The sequence below is a fragment of the Salmo salar genome, chromosome 24 (genome assembly GCF_965601325.2).
Source record: "Salmo salar chromosome 24, fSalSal1, whole genome shotgun sequence".
Classification (NCBI taxonomy): domain Eukaryota; kingdom Metazoa; phylum Chordata; class Actinopteri; order Salmoniformes; family Salmonidae; genus Salmo; species Salmo salar.
Window position 1 is genome coordinate 7,162,908 of NC_138314.1, and position 21,561 is coordinate 7,184,468.

The following is a 21,561-nucleotide window of genomic DNA, read 5'->3' on the forward strand; positions in this document are numbered from 1 at the left end:
CATCAAACGCGTTTATGCACAGTTTCCATTGGCTAAAGAGAGGAAGGTAACACACCATGCCGTACCTAATTCGTCAAAGAAACTGTCACTCAAAGGGATTCCCTCTTGTCGCAAACTGGCTTTGTTGCGAAGCAAAGTGGCAATAGCCATCAGTGACAACACTACAGGGTAAAATAGGTGTCCTCCGTATAAATTCTGTCGGCAATTTTGCTCGTTGAATCGGCGTCTGGATGTAATACAGAAAGGTAAGGCGACATGGGTGTTTCATGTGTGGTGCATAGCTGACAGGTTGGCCAAGTAAAATTAATAGCGATATTCTGCTTAATGGCTGCATTCCCATGATGTTTATGTGTAGGTGACGCCGCTTCTGACGTCCTGAATGTTCTTGTAGCCTACCCTGTGTCAATATGTTCTGTTCGGCCTGACACTTCCTCGATGTCGTTTTATTGTCACGTTTAGGCTACCTTGTGGCTGTGGTTGAAACAGACCAGGTACATGACATGTTGTGAACATCACTGAAATTTATAGGAACACTGTTGGCCTATTATTAATTCAAGAGATCGATCATATGAGCAGCGTCTAGGGGTGGCATAGTGGGCAGTAGTCTCTCGTGGACAGATTAAATGGGCAGAGGTTGGTTATAGGCTACTAAAAGTCGGAAGTCATGTTATAGCATTGACTTGAGATACACTGCTATAGATAAAGGGGATTAAGTGAGCATTAAAGTTTAGAGACTGAAGCACCAATGTGGAGGGAGACCACACACAGGTGTGTGTCTCTATCACTCTCTCTCTGTGTGTGATGTGTCAAGACTGATGCATGGAATACCCGAGTCAAAGCTGCCTAGTTTTGCAGGATGGATAGGGTAAATTAGTTGTGAGGTTTTTATACCATGCTCCCTGTAATGTGAACCAGAATTTGCAACTAACCTGCTATCAAACCTGGGTTGTCTGAGAAATTCAAGAGTGCCTTATCCCATTGAGCTAATGCTTAGTGGTTAGGTCTGAGGGCTACAAATGTTATTCTGACCACTTCTGTTACAATTCTATAAACACTCAAATGTGGGGAGCCTATACATTTACATTACATTTTAGTCATTTAGCAGACACTCTTATCCAGAGTGACTTACAGTAGTGAATGCATACATTTCATAAATTTTTTCTCCGTACTGGTCCCCCATGGGAATCGAACCCACAACCCTGGTGTTGCAAACACCATGCTCTACCAACTGAGCCACACGGGCTTATAGACTGTTGTGTGGCTGTTAGACAGACTGTCTGTTTCCTTTGCCTTTGATGCTCCATCACACGGAGCACATTACACATTAATAGTATTTTATAAGATAAAAGCTGCTTTAAAGTGTTCAGATTAGAGAATAGAAGAAAGTGAATAGATTATTGAGATACAATGCAGCGGAAATGGCTCTGGTCAAGGCACCTCATAACTTCTTAACACTTTTTCTCTTTTCTATTTTGTAGATCATTGCCTATTGCTCACAAAGAAGATTCATTAGGATGTAGAGACCATAGAGTTGAATAGAACAGGTGTAGGCTAAATGTAATGTCGAATATCATATAATTCACTCTGTTCTCACTGACCTGGGACTGTTCTCTACCTAACACCTTATGTGTTTCTGTTGATTTGGCATGGATATGATAGCACTTGCCCAGTGAGTTGGTACAATCAATGAGTCACTGGTGATACCTTGTCCAAGCAAGCATTTTAGTTGATGTGCATGTGTTCCCCGGAGTGCTTACAGCAGTGTGAAAACACCTCTCTCCCTCTGTACAGTGTCATGGTAACTTCATCAGACCGCCGGGGGTGTGTGTGTGTGTGTGTGTGTGTGTGTGTGTGTGTGTGTGTGTGTGTGTGTGTGTGTGTGTGTGTGTGTGTGTGTGTGTGAGTGTGAGAGACCTGGAAGTCACTCCTCATACAGCTTCCTTTATCTCCCGTCACAAACAGGGCACAAAACACATACCTTGTACTATATAAGGTAGATCTATTTAGAACTAGTCTCAAAAGGAAGATTCTCTTTGATCTGTTTCCAGCTCTACTTGATCTTGGTGAGCAGTGGTCACTCAATGGGTTCACTGATTGAAGTTGAGTTCTTATTCTAATCAGATGAACCTCTCTCTCTCTCTCTCGTCTGATTGTTGTTCTGCCTACACCGACAAATTGCTGATGCTATCTACGTAATCAAACTCCTCTCCCTTCTGAAGGCGTTTTATATGATTGGTCGAATCAAGTCTGCTGGGTTATTGTTTGAATCGTCTTTTCTTTACCTAGTGTTCACAGAATTTCATTCTTAGGGTGGGGAGGCCCATCTGTGATTACTAGGCCAAGGCTATACAGTGCATTCGGAAAGTATTCAGACTCCTTTACTTTTTCCACTTTTGTTACGTTACAGCCTTATTCTAAAATATATATATATATTTTTTTTTATCACATCAATCTACACACAATACACCTTAATGATAAAGCGGAAACAGGTTTTTAGAAATGTTTGCTAATTTATAAAAACTTAAAAACAGATACCTTATTTACATTCGGTATTCAGACCCTTTCCTATGAGACCCTTTGCTAAAGTTGATTGGAGTCCACCTGTGGTAAATTCAATTGATTGGGCATGAGTTGGAAAGGCACACACCTGTCTATATAAGGTCATACAGTTGACAGTGCATGTCAGAGCAAAAACCAAGTCATGAGGTCGAAGGAATTGTCTGTAGACTACCTCAATTGGGCCGACCAACCAGTGTTCCCGCACATTGGCTAACCGGGCTATCTGCATTGTGTCCCGCCACCCACCAACCCCTCTTTTACGCTACTGCTACTCTCTGTTCATCATATATGCATAGTCACTTTAACCATATCTACATGTACATACTACCTCAATCAGCCTGACTAACCGGTGTCTGTATGTAGCCTTGCTACTTTTATAGCCTCTCTACTGTATATAGCCTGTCTTTTTTACTGTTGTTTTATTTCTTTACTTACCTATTGTTCACCTAATACCTTTTTTGCACTATTGTTAGAGCCTGCAAGTAAGCATTTCACTTTAAGGTTTATACCTGTAGTATTCGGTGCACGTGACAAATAATCTTTGATTTGATTTAGAGCTCCGAGACAGGATTGTGTCGAGGCACAGATCTGGAAGGGTACCAAAAACTGTCTGCAGCATTGAAGGTCCCCAACAACACAGAGGCCATCATTCTTAAATGGAAAATGTTTGGAACCACCAAGACACTTCCTAGAGCTGCCACTCAGCCAAACTGAGCAATCGGGGGAGAAGGGCCTTGGTCAAGGAGGTAACCAAGAACCTGATGGTCACTCTGGCAGAGTTCCTCTGTGGAGATGGGAGAACCTTCTAGAAGGACAACCAATCAGGCCTTTATGGTAGAGTGGCCAGACGGAAGCCACTCCTCAGTAACAGGCACATGACAGCCCGCTTGCAGTTTGCTAAAAGGCACATAAAGGACTCTCAGACCATGAGAAACAAGATTCTCTGGTCTGATGAAACCAAAATTGAACTCTTTGGCCTGAATGCCAAGTGTCATTTCTGGAGGAAACCTGGCACCATCCCTATGGTGGTGGCAGCATCATGCTGTGGATATGTTTTTCAGTGGCAGGGACTGAGAGACTAGTCAGGATCGAGGGAGAGATGGACAGAACAACGTACAGAGTGATCCTTGATGAAAACTTGCTCCAGAGCGCTCAGGATCTCAGACTGGGGCGAAGGTACCCCTCCAACAGGATGACAACCCTTTGCACACAGCCAAGACAACGCAGGAGTGGCTTCGGGTCAAGTCTCTGAATGTCCTTGAGTGGCCCAGCCAGAGCCTGGACTTGAACCCAATCGAACATCTCTGGAGAGACCTGAAAATAGCTGTGCGGCAACGCTCTCCATCCAACCTGACAGGGCTTGAGAGGATCTGCATAGAAGAATGGGAGAAACTCCCCAAATGCAGGTGTGCCAAGATTGTAGCGTCATACCCAAGAAGACTCAATGCTGTAATCGCTACCAAAGATGCTTCAACAAAGTACTGAGTAAAGGTTCTGAATACTTATGTAAATGTGATATTTCAGTTCTTTATTTTAATAAATTAGCAAAACTTTCTAAAAACCTGTTTTTGCTTTGTCATTATGGAGTATTGTGTGTAGATTGATGAGGGGAAAAAAACTATTTAATCAATTTTAGAATAAGGCTGTAATATAACAAAATGTGGAAAATGTCAAGGGGTCCGAATACTTTCCGAATGTATTATATCTACATGTTCATTTGTCAGTAATGCTTTATTTTACATTCTGGCATTTACCTTATTGTTTGATGGACACTTTCTGAGACTAACTTCAAGCCTGGTAGTACCAGTATTGTCACAGCCTGATCTGGTTCACCTGTCTTTGTGCATGTCTCCACCTCCCTCCAGGTGTCGCCCATCTTCCTCATTATCCCCAGTGTATTTATACCTGTGTTCTCTGTTTGTCTGTTGCCAGTTCGTTGTGTTTCGTCAAGCCTACCAGCATTTTTTCCCATGCTCCTTTCTGTCTCTAGTTCCTGTTTTCTAGCTTTCCTGTTTTTTTTTACCATTCTGCCTGCCCTGACCCTGAGCCTGCCTGTCGTTCTGTACCTTGTCACACCACCCTGGATTACTGACCTCTGCCTGCCCTGACCCTAAGCCTGCCTGCCGTTTTGTACCTTTCGGACTCTGCTCTGGAGTACTGACCTCTGCCTGCCCTTGACCTGTCGTTTGCCTGCCCCCCTGTTTTTGTAATAAACTTTAGTTTCGAAGTAACAATCTGCATCTGGGTCTTTTCCTGAGCCTTGACAGTATGAACTGGCCTTGACGGACCCAGCAGACTCGGACCAGCTTTGCAACACCGTCTCCTCCCAAGGAGCCACTATTGGAAGGCACAACCCCAGCCAACCCAGTCATAAACTGTTCTCTCTACTACCGCATGGCAAGCGGTACTGGAGCGCCAAGTCTAGGACCAAAAGGCTTCTCAACAGTTTTTACCCCCAAGCCATAAGACTCCTGCACAGGTAATCAAATGGCTACCCAAACTATTTGCATTGTTTGCTGGAGCAAATCCGCGGGTTGTCTGTCAGGCAGCCTACCGCGACGGTAACCTCCCAGCCCCTCAGTAACCCAGTTGTTAGCAGCGTGCCTCACCGGCCACCCTGGATTCCCAAGAGCTCCGATTACCTCCCCCGGAACGCTTTGCTGGAGATTCGGGAACCTGTGTTCTTTCATCATCGAGCTACAGCCCTCCTCTTTCCCCTCGGACCGCTTGAAGATAGCATATCTCATCACGCTGATGTCTTGGAGGGCTCTTGCCTGGGCTACGGCCGTGTGGGAACAACAGTCAGCCGTATGCTGAATGTTGGAGGAGTTTGTGGCGGAGGTGAAGAAGGTTTTCGATTCTCCATGTTCCGGGAGAGAGACTACCTGGAAGTTACTCCAGATTCAGCAAGACTCCCGCAGTGTTGCAGACTATGCGGTGGATTTCCAAATGTTGGCAGCTGAGAGTGCCTGGAACCCGGAATCGCTGTTCGATACGTTCCTGCACGGAGTATCGGTGGAGGTTAAGGACAAACTAGCAGCCCGTGAACTACTGACGGATCTTCACCATCCGGATCGATGGACGGCTACGGGAACGCAGGAAGGAGAGGGGATCTGATTCCACTCACCCACCCAAGGATTCCACCTCGCCTCCGAGGCATCCCGGAAGTCCCCGACCTCTCCGTTGCTGAGAGGACTCTCGAGTTCCCCCGAGAGTCTCCGAAGTCTGCTGAATCACCTCTTCGTCAGCGGATGCAACTAGGCAGAGCAAGGCTGTCCCTAGCTGAACGTCTACACCGGCTTCACATGAAGAATTGCCTACATTGAGGGACTACTGGTCATTTCGTGTCCTCCTGTCCACTAAAAGACCAGGCTCACCAGTAGGGGTGAGTACTCTGGTGGGTAATATGGATAACTTTTCCTCTCCCCTTACTCGCACTGCTTTCCATGCCATCCTGCTGTGGTGTAACCAGTCGTAATCTCTCAGGGTACTCATTGACTCTGGGCCAATAAGAATTTTTATGGACGCTACCCTGGTGTCCAAGCTGGGCATCCCCACTCAGCCCCTCTCCATTCCCATGGACGTTAGAGCGCTGGACGGGCACTCTATAGGCCGGGTCACCCACAATAAGTTTCCTCAGGTTCCGTGGTTTTGGGATTCTCTTGGCTCCAGTGACACTATCCCATTATTGATTGGACTGTTGGTGCCATCATGGGCCGGAGCCCGTTTTACCACACCCATTGCCTGAAGTCAGTGAAGCCTGCCCCGGGACATCTTCCGGTGGGCTTGGAAGTTGCCCCGGACCTCTCTGCCATTCCAGCGCTGTACCAGGACCTTCTGAGGTTTTCAGTAAGGCCCGGGCCACTTCACTTCCTCCACACCGACCCTATGACTGTAGGATTGACCTTCTCCCAGACACCACACCGCCCAAGGGACGACTGTACTCTCTGTCGGGTCTGGAGACCAAGGCAATGGAGACCTACATCGAGGACTCCCTAGCTGCAGGGTGTATCCGTCCTTCTGCCTCCCCCGCCGGCGCAAGGTTCTTCTTTGTGGAGAAGAAAGACAAAACCCTGTGCCCGTGCGTCGACTACTGGGGCCTCAATGACCTCACGGTGAAGAACCGCTACCACTCATCGCCTTGGCCTTCGAGCCACACCAGGGGCCCACCGTTTTCTCCATGTTGGACCTGCAGAACGCCTACCACCTGGTGCGGATACAGGAGGGGGACGAGTGGAAGACTGCCTTCAACATGGCCAGTGGTCACTACGAATATCAGGTCATGCAATTTGGCCTTACCAAAGCCCCAGCAGTGTTCCAGGCCCTGGTCAATGACGTTCTCTGCGACATGTTGAACCGGTTCGTCTTCATCTACCTCAGAGACATCCTCGTTTTCTCCCACTCAGCCCAAGAACACGTGCTCCATGTCCGACAGGTCCTCCAGCACCTCCTGGAGAACTAGCTTTTCGTGAAAGCGGAGAAATGTGAATTCCATCGCTCCACCTAGTTACGTCATCGCTGCAGGGAATTTACAGATGGATCCCTGGAAGGTGAGAGCGGTGGTTGATTGGCTCCAGCCTACGGCCAGAGTGCAGCTGAAATGTTCCCTGGGATTTGCCAACTTTTATCGCAGCTTTATCCGGAGCTACAGCACCCTGGCTTCCCCCCTGTCTGCACTCGCCTCTCCAAAGGTTCCGTTCACGTAGTCCCCAGCTGCTGACAGGGCATTCTGGGACCTCAAGCACCGCTTCACCACAGCTCCCATATTGGTTAATCCTGACCCGTCTCGTCAGTTCGTGGTGGAGGCCGATGCTTTGGATGTCGGAGTGGGGGAATATCTCTGCACCTGGAATATCTCCGCACCGCCAAGCGTCTCAATTCCAGGCAAGGTAGGTGGGTCCTGCTTTTCGCCCGGTTTAACTCCTCCCTCTCCTACCGACCGGGATCCAAGAATATCAAGCTGGATGCGCTGTCACGCCGCTATGGCCCCATAGCTACACCCTCGGACCCCGAGACCATCCTTCCCACCTCGTGCCTGGCGGCGGCACTCAGCTGGGGAATAGGGAAGCAGGTCCATGAGGCACAGCGTTCCCAGCTGAACACCGGGAGGGGATAACCGGATGTTTGTTCCTGACGCTGTCCATTCATCGGTCCTGGAGTGGGCGCACTCCTCCATGCTTGCCTGCCACCTGGGCTCCCGTCGGACCCTGGCCTTTGTCCGGCAATGCTTTTGGTGGCCGACCATGGTCCCGGATATCTCTTCGTACGTTGCCGCCTGCATGGTCTGTGCGCAGAACAAGACACCTCGGCAAGCTCCGGCTGGTCTCCTTTAACCACTGCCTGTCCCTCACTGTCCCTGATCTCACATATCTCTGGACTTCGTCACAGGTCTTCCCCCGTCTGATGGCAACACCGCCATTCTGGTAGTAGCTAACATCAAGGCGGTGACCCGATCCTGTAGGTTCATGCTCTACAACATTCGCAGAGTACGACCCTGCCTTACACAGGAAGCGCACAGGTCCTAATCCAGGCACTTGTCATCTCCCGTCTGGATTACTGCAACTCGCTGTTGGCTGGGCTCCCTGCCTGTGCCATTAAACCCCTACAACTCATCCAGAATGCCGCAGCCCGTCTGGTGTTCAACCTTCCCAAGTTCTCTCACGTCACCCCGCTCCTCCACACACTCCACTGGCTTCCAGTTGAAGCTCGCATCTGCTACAAGACCATGGTGCTTACCTACGGAGCTGTGAGGGGAACGGCACCTCCGTACCGTCAGGCTCTGATCAGTCCCTACACCCAAACAAGGGCACTGCGTTCATCCACCTCTGGCCTGCTGGCCCCCCTACCTCTGCGGAAGCACAGTTCCCGCTCAGCCCAGTCAAAACTGTTCGCTGCTCTGCCACACCGCCACACCCTGATCTGGTTCACCTGTCTTTGTGCTTGTCTTTACCCCCTCCAGGTGTCGCCCATCTTCCTTATTATCCCCAGTGTATTTATACCTGTGTTCTCTGTTTTGTCTGTTGCCAGTTCGTTTTGTTTCGTCAAGCCTACCAGCGTTTTTTCCCATGCTCCTTCTGTCTCTAGTTCCTGCTTTCTAGCTTTCCCGTTTTTTGACCATTCTGCCTGCCTTGAGCCTACCTGTCGGTCTGTACCTTGTCACACCACCTTGGATTACTGACCTCTGCCTGCCCTGACCCTGAGCCTGCCTGCCGTTCTGTACCTTTCGGACTCTGCTCTGGACTACTGACCTGTCGTTTGCCTGCCCCCCTGTTTTTGTAATAAACTTTTGTTACTTCGAACCTGTCTGCATCTGGGTCTTCTCCTGAGCTTTGACAAGTATAACAAAAGTAATAAGGAGGTTATTGTTATGTAAACACATTATTACCATTTACTGTAGTTTCTGACTATGTATACCAGGTATAGGCTATTTGTCTTTACTTGGCCACTTTTACAAGACCTATTAACAAAGGGTATGTGATGGTTTGTTGCCAAGCTGTAAAAACAGCACTGATCACATCCCATGTGTGCTTTTAAAGCAGCCCATGCCTCGTGTACCTAACCAGGCCTGTAGAAATGCCCAGATTATGTTTCTTTGGCTGGGGCTCCATGACTCAGAGCAAGGGGGTGGGCATTAGAACATTTTGTGTGTGTGTGCAGGGGTGGACTGGTGATCTGGCGTTTCGGGCAAATGCCAAATGGGCTGGTCCATTGGTAGCCCAGTGTGCCTGTCTGACTTGTTTTTTTTTTTCTCTCGCAAAATTATTATTATCTCCAAGAATAAATGGGCCAGTGTGTGGGAAATGCCAGAGCCAATTTCTGGTCCCTGTGTGTGTGTGTGTGTGTGTGTGTGTGTGTGTGTGTGCGTGCGTGTACAAGAGGGGTTATAGCAGTGGGGAGATTTGGGTCAGTCCTTTTTGGAAATGTGAAATGTTTGCCCCACAGATTCTAGAGAGGCCTGTCTCTCTGTTACTAAGGCCCACAGCCGCTATTGTCCCTGTCCTTTCACCGCTCAGCTCTTTATTCTCCACAACCGCACATCTCAATTATCACACAGGGGAGCTTTGTGTGGCCAGAGTACTCGCTCGGTCCCTCCCTCTCTCTCTGTGTGTGTGTGTGTGTGTGTAAAAGAGAGAGAAAATTACAGACACACACAAGCAGACTAAGAGAGAGAATTCAGAGAGAGAGAAAAAGACAGTGAGAGAGAGAGCGTGAGAGAGAGTTTTAGTCAAAGGAAGAGGAGGATCCCTTTCGTAGAAAGCATTTCCCCGTAGCTACCTGGTGTTGTGAACTGCAGTACCAGTGCCTCTCTCAAGGAAAATACATCCTCTCATACAACTGGTAGGGAGAGTGGTAGGGAGAGCCTACATGTAGGGAGAGTGGAAGGGAGAGCCTACATGTAGGGAGAGTGGAGTGCACTTCAGATCTACGTGTTGTGGATGGAGTCTTCCATTATAGTTTTCGCCATTGTTATTGCAGAGTAAACGAAGAGGATCACCAGAGCTTGGACCAGCCGTCCACCATCAACCATCCTAATGGATCCTTAGCCACTGTCTGCTGCTATTTGACTGGTGAGTTGAATCTCTTTTACAGGCTCGTGAATAATTTGATGTTGCCTACACCATACAGAAAGGTAGCGTAATTTAGCTAGTGTGTGTGTGTGTGTGTGTGTGTGTGTGTGTGTGTGTGTGTGTGTGTGTGTGTGTGTGTGTGTGTGTGTGTGTGTGTGTGTGTGTGTGTGTGTGTGTGTCAGTGTAGGCTGCTGAGGGGAGGACGGCTCATAATAATGGCTGGAACGGAGCAAATGGAATGGCATCAAACCATGTATTTGATAGCAGTCCACCTGTTCCGCTCCAGCCATTACCACAAGCCCATCCTCCCCAATTAAGGTGCCACCAACCTCCTGTGGTGTGTGTGATTTAAACTCAATGAAGCAATGTGTAATTGTGAACACAGTGCTCTGCTCTCTCTTCACAATCACCAGTTAATACCTAATCCAGAATAGAGAATCCACATAAATATGCTCACTGTCCATTGCCAAGCAACCAAGTAGAGTTGTCAACCTGACCCTAAACACAAACATTTCCCATTTTATTTAACTAGGCAAGTCAGTTAAGAACAAATTATTCTTATTTATAATGACGGCTTACCCCGGACAACACTGGGTGAAATGTGCGCTGCCCTACGGCCGGATGTGATACAGCCTGAATTCGAACCAGGGGCTGTAGTGACGCCTCTTGCACTGAGTTGCAGTGCCATAGACCACTGCGCCACTCAGGAGCCCATTGATTTACTGGGGTCACCTTTTAGGTACTCTGTACTCTCAGGTGTATCAGCTGCCAATTACAATTCATAAACAACACCGTGTGTGTGTGTGTGTGTGTGTGTGTGGTGTGTGTGTGTGTGTGTGTGTGTGTGTGTGTGTGTGTGTGTGTGTGTGTGTGTGTGTGTGTGTGTGTTCACGCTCACATAAATGGCTAATATCAAATCAAAGTTTATTGGTCGCGTGCTCAGTTTAGCAGATGTTATAGCAGGTGCAGTGAAATGCTTGTTATAGCATAATTATACTTTGCAGAGCAGTGTTTGCTTTGTGCTGTAAAAGCGGAGCCCTCTTCTCTCTTGGCAAGTCCTTTTAGTCGGCCTCAGATCAATCGTTAGATATTCATGCTAGAGAGACACAGGAAGGCCGAAAGGTGTTTGAAGGCTGGACAGATGGGAGAGGTCACAAAGGGGAATCTCTTTGATTTGCTATGCTCCACCTCCACTGCTTCCCCTTAATAGACATTGAAGAGGGGAGCTCCTGGCAAGACAAGTGATATTCTGTTTTGAGATATCATGTGTCTTAATGAGGTGTTTTATATAAGATCATGATTATGTACATTTAGATTGGTAATTTGCTGCGGAATCGATCAATCGGTATTTGTAGAAATGTACTATAGTTGTATATTCTGGAAAAGCAAACGTAGATAGCAGGATTGGACTGAAATCCTGCATACACAGGCGTCTCTCCTCTGTTGACGTTTGTCTGTCGGTGATGGTGTATGGCTATTGGCCGGTCATGTCTGAGATACATCGGTGTTGTATTAGAGAGCAGTGTGGTTGTGTGAGAACAGTAGTGTGTCTGGTGGTTGGGCTGAGGATAAAGGACCTAACCCTCTGCTATGATGGAGAGGATCTTGCTGCATTACAGGTTATTATAGTGTGGGAGGATTCTCAGACGGACGAACTCAAGTGTGCTCACTTTCAAAGATTCAAACCCTCTTTGCTCTTCTCTCTCTCTCTGTCTCTCTCTCTCTCTCTCTCTGTCTTTTAGTGACATAGCATGCATCCCTCTGATACATCAGCAGAAGAGTGCGTTGTGATTCATTCTTAATAATCACAAAGTAGGCCCTATAATCTGTTTGGCATTTCCCAGACACAGATTAGGCCTAGTCTTGGACTAAAAACGCATTATCAATGGAGAATCTCAATTAAAAGTTCTTAATTGTGAAGGCTAATCTGTGTCCGGGAAACTGGCCCTATAGGTTAGACCCTTGGACATGACGCATGACAGTGAATTAGTGCTAGGTTAGAAAACCTTGTTTCCCTTAACATCCATAATAAACACATTAATGAGTGTAAAGCCACCTCCACCTCTACTCCAGGGACATTGTTAGAGCTTTCAGAACAAGTAGTTATCACCTAATCACACACACGTGTGAAGGAACTAGCACAGACACACGTGCACAAATGCGCCTGCACACACACACACACTTGTCACCTAATCATCTCCTGAAAACAAAATATGTTCTAATCAGTTTGTGTGTTTGAGTGTTCACACAGGTAAGCAGACATACATTAACACTTGTCCACAAGTATGTACACATATTCTGTATACTACCCTCACACAAACGCATGCTCAAACACACAATGAATAAAGCCGGGATTAAAAGATGTAGCGACTGTCTTCATTAATCCCTGCACCAGCGTTTTAGAGAGAAGAGACGAGAGAGTGGGAAAAGAGTTCATTTTTCAACTGAGTTCATTGTTCCAATTTCATTTTTGTATCTTTATTTAACTAAGCAAGTCAGTTAATTAAGAACAAATTCTTATTTACAATGACAGCCTACCAGGGAACAGTGGGTTAACTGCCTTGTTCAGGGGCAGAATAACAGATTTTTACCTTGTCAGCTGAGGGATTCAATCCAACAACCTTTCGGTTATTGGCCAAATGCTCTGACCACTAGGCTACCTGCCGCCCCAAGAGATGGACAACTTTGTGGGGCGTTTAAGGAAGTACCCCATGGCAGCACCTTAACGTCAGCCATATTCCTTTCCTCCCTCCCCCCTCCTCCACCACCTGTGGGCTATTTATATCTCAGGGAATCAAAGAGCCAATTAAAACGCAGCAACACTAATGAGAGAGCCAGCGGACTGAGGTGAACTGTTGTTCACTCTAAGCCATCCTCTGTTTCAAAGAATGATCTAGAGCAACAAGTTGGGCTTACAAACGGTCTGGGGTTAACTTCCTTGAGCTACGGGTCAGAAACTGTCATCAACCGCCTTGGTTAAGGGAGTGTTCAAACTGCAGTCCATCGAAGGTCTGGAGAGACGTCTGCACTTGAGGAATAGAATAGTAGCCTCTGTTTTGTCTCGCTGGCTTAGATCTGTGGTCGTCTGGACATTCGGTGAAGCAGAAAAGTTCTCTACATGGACCCTATGTATAAAGGTGAGATTCACACTTTGCTCTTCGCTTTTAGTATGGTTTTGGTGAGATCATGAATAAAATAAAAGTATTGCGTGTTTTTTCAGCCCAGAAAATGGGTTTTATAGGCTGGATTGAACAGGGCTCTGTGTATTTCCCTCATGATAACGTTCTGTTCTGTGTGTTCACCCACAGGGGGTGCCTTGCATCAGAACCCCCTCCAGCCATGAGCTACCCCCATCCTGGGCATCCTGGGTAGGATGACGGCCGTGTACCCCTCTGGGGTAGGCCCTGCTGGGGCTACGGTGGGGAGCTCCAGGGGCTCTGGGGCTGGGAGTACAGGCGGTCAGGACAGGAGATATGCCCGCTGGAGCCGTCAGGACAGCTCGGACATCGCTACAGATGATGAGGCGGTCCCTGCCCGCCAACTCACCCCCCTGGAGAGGCTCAACCTCGACATGTGCCAGGACGACAGGTAGAACCAGGACGCCCAACGCTCTCTTAGAAAACAACAAGAAAGAAAATTCATTATCATGTATTGTTTTTCTGGATAATTTTGTTAATGATGATTATTTGGCAACCCCTCTGGTAACCCTACTGACAGGGTGGTCCGTGAGCTCACAGTGGGCCGACGTATCGGCTTCTACAAGGTCCGCGGGGAGATTGGCTGTGGAAACTTCTCCCACGTCAAACTGGGGATCCACGCCCTCACCAACGGTAAGGAAGACCCCTGCCAAGCAGCAAACACATTAGCTGATGTTTAACATAACAGACACAGCCCTGCTGTACTGTAGATGCTCACCAAACCTTTGAATCTTTTAAATTATTCAATTCATTGACCAGTAAAAGTGAGAAGATATTATGGCCTGGCCAATCTTCACTAAATATGCTGGCTTGAGTTGAATAGTTCTTGGAAAATCCCAGCTCCTCTGCTCCAGCAAAGTCTCAAACCACAGTGATGACTGACTAGCTGTTTTCATCAATGAGCTAATAATACGTATCCTTAGATAGCTGTTTGCTAATGAGCCAGTGGTTTGGGCCTGTGGTCTGAATCAGCCACAGAGAGACAGCTTGTCTGCTGCCCTTGAAAAGATGGATTGATTAGAGATCTCGTGTTTCCCTAGCGACGGCTGGAATTGCTGCATGCTTCATCAAAGACTGTAGTGTGAGTGAGTGTGCGTGTGTGGTATCGCTTGCTTAGTCCGACAAAGCAAAATGAGCTCCGGGGCATTTTAAAGGCTGTCATTGAAAGCTTTGGCAGAGCAGAAAGAGAGACTAATACCAGTCTTAATTAATTATGCATGTCAAAGCACAATTAGATATCTCAGCACCATCACACCGCTTAGGGACTTTTCCATACCCTATTAGCCAAGATCTTTGTTTTATTCCTTTATATTATTAATTAATTCATGCTATTGGTATCAAGTATGGGTACTAGAGGTGAGGTCAGGGTGGTCACAGCCGTTTAAGATGAGCATGGCCTTATTTCTATTACAGCATATTGGATGACTGTCATTCATAATCCATTCACCCAGCTCAATGTAACATTGATAGGTTTAGGCTACTACATGATATTCAAATTTTCCTTGAACCCATCATGAGGTTGCTACATCCTAGCCTATGAATGAAAGTTTACAACGTAGGTGCACAGGTCAAGAGAAAAATTAGAGTAATCAAGTAATCAAAGACAGACAGTGACACATTCAATACCGCCTTGGACACTCTAGCGTGTATCTAGCTGACCTAGGGTGTAATCATTAGTCCAACAGTTGCAAACGAGTTTCTATTGGACAAATGCAGGTATGTTATCCCCGTTTTGTTCTGTTTGCTTCTGTTTAAGAAAAGTTAATCAACAGATTTGGCAGAATGAATAATCAACAGATTTGGCAGAATGAATACATACCTGATCACCGCAAACACAGTTCACTTTCATAGAAGCCACATACAAATAGTATGTTTGCTCGTTGTGTAATTTCTTCTTGCATTTACTTGCTCTCCTCCTGTCAACTTTTCCCTTCACTTGTGGACTTCAGTGCCTGTGACCAGGTGACAAAACCTTTCCAAGCCAAACCTTCATACCATAATCGCAAACCACTACACACACAGCCTACATCGTTGTCACCATATTAGCTAACGTCATAGTCAACATAGCTACTAGAACTAACATGTTAATAAACCTGCTACAATCATGCAGTACAGTGTACAGCAAGCAGATAAAGCAGTTACACCGGCGAGCCCCGGTGGCAATAAAATAATAAAACCTAAAGCTTACCTTGACTTGGAAGAGTTCCAGTGTTGGATAGCCATAGCCAGCTAGCTAACATAGCATCCCTCTCTGTTTGAGCCAGGTGTTTGAGTCGGCTAAACTAGTTAGCTGCATTCGCTAGCCAGGTAAGTGAAAGTGAGAAGAAAATAAAATTGAAATAAAGCTAGCTCTCGCTCGCTCTCAAATGAAATGAAATCAAATGTATTTATAAAGCACTTTTTTTTACATCAGCAGATGTCACAAAGTGCTTATACAGAAACCCAGGAAGCAATGGGGATGTAGGGGCACGGTGGCTATGAAAAACATCCTCTTCTGGATGTGCCGGGTGGAGATTATATAAGAGTACATTGTCATTGAGGCCAGTTCGTTCATTAAGATGTTCAAAGATGACCAGCAGGGTCAAATAATAATCACAGCGGTTGTAGAGAGCGCAGCAGGTTGGTGCCTCAGGATTAAATGTCAGTTGTCTTTTCATAGCAGAGAGAACTGTTCAACTATTGTCTTTCTCTCTCTTATAGTCAACTTCACACCACCTTTTATACACTGCAGTGCTAGCTAGCTGTAGCTTATACCAGTACTAGATTAATTCTCTGATCCTTTGATTGGGTCGACAACATGTCAGTTCATACTGCAAGAGCTCTGATAGGTTGATGGACGTCCTTCGGAAGTTGTCATGATTACTGTGTAAGTCGACGGAAGATGTGAACCGTACCCAAAAGAGGATGGAAACTAGCTGTCCTCCGGCTATACCATGGTGCTACCCCAGAGTGCTGTTGAGGCTACTGTAGAACTTCCTTGCAAAACAGTATGTTTTAATCAATTATTTGGTGACGTGAATATACACTACATGACCAAAAGTATGTGGAGACCTGTTTGTCGAACATCTCATTCCAAAATCATGGCCATTAATATGGAGTTGGTCCCCCCCTTTGCTGCTATAACAGCCTCTGCTCTTCTGGGAAGGCTTTCCACTAGATGTTGGAACATTGCTGCGGGGACTTGCTTCCATTCAGCCACAAGCACATTAGTAAGGTTGGGTGCGTATGTTGGGCGATTAGGCCTGGCTCACAGATGGCTTTCCAATTCATCCCAAAGGTATTCAATGGAGTTGAGGTCAGGGCTCTGTGCAGGCCAGTCAAGCTCTTCCACACAAATCTCGACAAACCATTTTTGTATTTACCTCGCTTTGTGCATAGGGGCATTGTCATGCTGAAACAGGAAAGGGCCTTCCTCAAACTGTTGGCACAAATTTGTAAGCACAGAATCGTCTTGAATATTATTTTATGCTGTTTGCATTAAGATTTCCCTTCACTGGAAATAAGCCCGAACCATGAAAAAATCCCCAGGCCATTATTCCTCCTCCACCAAACTTGACAGTTGGCAATATGCATTGGGGTAGGTAGAGTTCTCCTGGCATCCGCCAAACCCAGATTCTACTGCCAATGTTTGTCTATGGAGATTGCATGGCGGTGTGCTCAATTTTATACACCAGGCAGCAACGGGTGTGGCTGAAATAGCCGAATCCACTAATTTGAAGGGGTGTCCACATACTTTTGTATATATAGTATTTTTCGAAAAAGGATAACTTTTTTTATTGTTTCACTATTTTTAATTGTATTAAATTCACTGATGAGGATGGTCCTCCCTTTCCTCCTCTGAGGAGCTTCTACTCCCCAAAGCCAAATCTGAACCAGCTTCACCCCTCCTAAATGGGTTCAATTGGATGTTTTCATGTTCTTTTTGTTCTCTACAACCTACACAGTATGTGTGATCATAATTTCCATTTGGTTATTTCTGCTCTGTTCTGTCGTCTCATCAATAGTCTAATACGACTTTTCAAGAATGTAATGTTCTTGTTGAAATGAGTAATAGGCTATAATCAAGAAAATTGGTTTCCATGAAAATCAAGCTCTCTAACAAATTAGTTAGTTGCCTCAGTCAGAGAAAATTGACAATATCCAATAGCATTCAAGAAAGCAATAACATAAGCCTATATCTAACTGTTTGCAGATTTGTCTAGGCTTCTACAGCTCTTTTAAAGCTACGATCTGGGATTTGGTCCCAGAGACAGTCATTGGCTTTAGCTACTTGCTCTGGTGTGCCCCCAGATAATGGGTGGAGACGCCCAGCAGTGTTACATTTAGTTAGGAAGTTTGCGATTTGTTTTCTGTGTTGCCAGGCACCATGCGGAGTGTTGTATGTAATCCTGTTCATTCAATTATAGCCATGGAGGTAAAGGAGAAGCCTGGGGGACAACGGAATGAGCTGAACCCCAGACATCAGATAGCTGTCCTTGAGGTTTTCAATGGTCAGGTGTTCCACAAAGTTAAAGTCAACATTATCTAGCTCCTCCTGTGCCTCATCTCAGGACTTACATCCACAACATTGACTGGCTCATATTCAGTCAACACCTCCTCCTCTAGCTCCTCCTGCTGGTTCTCCTGATTCCTGCAATAAAGGAAGCTAGCACCAAGCACACACTGATGGCCAATGCTGCAGGACAAGCAAGCTACTTTGACAAGAGAAAAATCTGCAGATACTTGCATTTGGATAGGCTAGCTAGCTATGCGTTTTGGATCGCTTTGGTTAGATCGCTGTAAAGCACATCCTCTTGCCACAAGTGTAAATCAGGATCTGGGCATTTCCCGGAATATTGAACCACATTCCACAACTGATATTGAATATAAATATCCCATTATCATAGTGACAGAATGAAACCGAAAAGTATGAAAAATGTCAGTCCTTATTATGACATCATACTTGAGAAAGCCACCTAGCTTGGAGTAGAATGCACTCGTTTCATTGGCCAATAACTTGCTTATGCATACAGATATGCTAATGAAGTGTGTGTCGACAAAGTATTGCACAGTCTTTTCAATAGAGAATAAAACACCAAAAGCTAAAATAGCTTTACTCCTTCACTCAACCTCTTCTTTTTGGTACTAACTTCTATGTTTAATGAACATGTCCCTCTGTATGTTCTCCTTCAGACAAGGTGGCCATTAAGATCCTGGATAAAACCAAGCTGGACCAGAAGACCCAGAGGCTACTGTCCAGAGAGATCTCCAGCATGGAGAGACTACACCACCCCAACATCATACGTCTCTACGAGGTCGGACGGACACACGCGCGCACACACACACACACTGTTGATAAGGAATGAGTTACACAAAGCCTGGTCAGAAGCTAAGATCATCAGTGCAGTGCACTTAAACAGAGTTTATCAGAAGACAACTTGACCATCCTCTCTCTGCCTTCCTGCCGGGTGACAGGTGGTGGAGACGTTGTCACGGTTACACCTGGTGATGGAGTATGCTGCTGGAGGAGAGCTCTACACCAAGATTAGCATGGAGGGGAAACTGTCAGACATCGACAGCAAGATCGTCTTCTCTCAGATCCTGTCGGCTGTCAAACACATGGTATGGTCCAGGGATGAAGTCCTGCTTACATACCCTTTTCAGTGTAATCATCAGGGCCCACCCAAATAAATATTATGCAGTCTCTTTTCTTTTCCGTTGTGCAACATTGAATGTAATTTAAAGAGTATGAGATGTATTTAAGGTACATATCGATATGATAACGAGATAAATCTTTGACCCGCCCCACAGCATGACAACAGCATCATCCACCGTGACCTGAAGGCAGAGAACGTGTTCTACACCTGCAGCACCTGCGTCAAGGTGGGAGACTTCGGCTTCAGCACGCTGAGCCGCCGCGACGAGACCCTCAACACCTTCTGCGGCTCCCCGCCCTACGCCGCGCCTGAACTCTTCAGGGACGAACACTACCTGGGCGTCTTCGTCGACATCTGGGCCCTGGGTGTCATGCTGTTCTTCATGGTGACAGGAACCATGCCCTTCAGGGCGGACACGGTGGCCAAACTGAAGCGTTGCATTCTAGAGGGGGCCTATGTGCTGCCCTCCTGGGTACAGGAGCCCTGCCAGAGGCTGATCAGAGGCATCCTCCAGCCCCAGCCCTCAGACCGCTGCAGTGTGGAGCAGATGATGGGCTGTGAGTGGCTGCTGCCTATAGACTTCCCCCGGGCCATGGAGCCCTTTAAACTGGACCCGTCCTATCTGGCCGAGAGCACGCCTTCAGAGTTGGAGGAGGACGAAGCGGAGGTGAGGGCGGCGCTGGAGATACTAGGTATCACCCTGGAGCATATCTTAAATAATCAGGGGAAGGACTGTAGGAGTTCTGTTACGGGTGTTTATAGGATTCTGTTGCACCGTGCGCACAAGAGGCGGGCGGTGGAGAGCATGCCTGTGGTTACGCATGTGGTCGGGTCCAGCGTGAGTAAAAAAGACCGGCTAAAGGCGTACCACAGCTTACGGCACACCTCCAAGCTCTGTGTGATTCTGTGACGAAAAGCCTTTGCTCCTATAGTTGAACTTTTGTTGTAGTTTTTTGGTCAATCAGTAAACATTTATGTGACTGTGAATGAGGAATGAGGTGGTGAATTTTAAATCAGTACAACTTCTGTCTTGAATGTTTATCGACAAAATGTTCACCGCAGATAACAAAAACGAAACAAATATCCTAAAGTTGGGATTGACGTTAGGATTTTTCTTATTTTTAAAATCAGTCTCTGTGAGAATATACTTTAGCCTGGGTGCCTGTCTTTTTCGACTTTATCTTACCAGACAAGGCAAAAATTGTACATACGGTCATCCAGCAGACGCTTTTCTCCAAAGTGACTGTTAACGCATACGTATATTCATATGACCTCATGCAGCAATAAATCCTACAACTCTGGTGTTACAATCACAACCTGAAGCGACTGAGGCTTGGTCAAACCAGATGTAGCATTGTGGAATGCAGAAAGAGTCAAGCATGCAGGCTAATGAGAATGAAGAATGTGATGATTTGAATTAGAAATCAGCAGGTGATTATGTCTCGACTGTTTTATTGCACTGTTTTTGAGAGACATTCGTTTTTTTTCTTTCCAGTTACATGACATCATGATTCCAGACATTGTTTTCATCTCCTATTTCATAAATGCATGTTATTTTGATTCATTTTGCATATGATATCCTATCACAGTGCTTCCCAAACCTCTCCTCGAGTACCCCCAGCCAGTCCACTTCTTTTGATGTATTTCAGAACTAGCATAGCTGATTCAAATGGTTACCTAATCATCAAGCCCTTCATTAGTTGAATCAGCAGTGCCAGTTCTGGAATACATCAAATAACTGGGCTGGCTGGGGGTACTCGAGGAGAGGTTTGGGATGTCTATTTGTATCTCTTAGCCTGAGAGCCAGTCTGTTTTTGCTTTTTGTGCTATCATGCTAACTCCTTGTCACTCATTGTCATGCAAAACATGTTTGGCTTGACAATAAGCAATGGAGTTGGCAAGAGCACAAACAGATCTGGGACCAGGCTAGATATCAGCAGGTAACTGGTTGAAAGGAACACATTGGCCTGGTTGGGTTGACAGTTATTTGTACACCTTACCTGTCAACGCCAATAATTTGATTTTCAATTGTTATGATGCCATATTACTGTCCAATATATATTTTCAAAATATGAAATAAAATGCTGAAATACTTTGTTGTCCTGTAATGTTTCGATAAATTTCACATGTCAACGTTCATTACAAAACGTATTTTTCTCATCTAGGGTTAATGGGTTTATATTATGGACTAAATGGTGACTGTATCTGATAAGAAACAACCCTAATGTCTTACTTACAGTTCAGAAACAGTAACTAGGCTTATATCGGCATATGTCGACTCTAAGCTGTGGATGAAACTGAAGTGGGGCATGATGCGTTTGCCTAATGTACAGTATCAAATCAAATTGTATTTGACAAATGCACCGAATACAACAGGTGTAATAGACCTTACAGTGAAATGCTTACTTACAAGCCCTTAACCAACAATGCTTTAAGAAGTTAATTAAAAAAAAAATATATATATATATAAGTAACAAATAATTAAACAGCAGCAGTAAAAAACAAGCGAGGCTATATACAGGGGGTGCCGGTTAGTCTAGGTAATTGAGGTAATATGTATATGTAGGTAGAGTTAAAGTGACTATGCATAGATTATAAACA

The 21,561-nt window shown here is 45.9% G+C and overlaps 1 protein-coding gene across 2 annotated transcripts; it reads left to right on the plus strand.

The window, feature by feature from the left end:
• Positions 1–122: 122 nt before the first annotated feature.
• On the plus strand, positions 123–21,053 carry nim1ka (NIM1 serine/threonine protein kinase a). Of its 2 annotated transcripts, XM_014171130.3 has the most exons (8): positions 123–245; positions 10,036–10,127; positions 13,201–13,264; positions 13,436–13,715; positions 13,845–13,957; positions 18,497–18,618; positions 18,779–18,925; positions 19,115–21,053. In XM_014171130.3, the coding sequence occupies exons 4-8, from the start codon at positions 13,501–13,503 to the stop codon at positions 19,868–19,870; spliced, it is 1,353 nt and encodes a 450-aa protein (XP_014026605.3). In that variant the 5' UTR covers positions 123–245; positions 10,036–10,127; positions 13,201–13,264; positions 13,436–13,500; the 3' UTR covers positions 19,871–21,053. The 2 variants fall into 2 exon arrangements, with proteins under 2 accessions (XP_014026605.3, XP_082824581.1); XM_082968455.1 differs by lacking the exon at positions 123–245 and having other exon boundaries at positions 9,691–10,127.
• The last annotated feature ends 508 nt before the right edge of the window (positions 21,054–21,561 follow it).

Bases quoted from the DNA above. Each gene is read 5' to 3' on its own strand.
- nim1ka (XM_014171130.3), top strand. From the start codon at position 13,501: ATGACGGCCGTGTACCCCTCTGGGGTAGGCCCTGCTGGGGCTACGGTG. The intron at 13,716-13,844 runs GTAGAACCAGGA...CCCTACTGACAG, and splicing joins GACATGTGCCAGGACGACAG to GGTGGTCCGTGAGCTCACAG. The intron at 18,619-18,778 runs GTCGGACGGACA...GCCGGGTGACAG, and splicing joins ACATCATACGTCTCTACGAG to GTGGTGGAGACGTTGTCACG.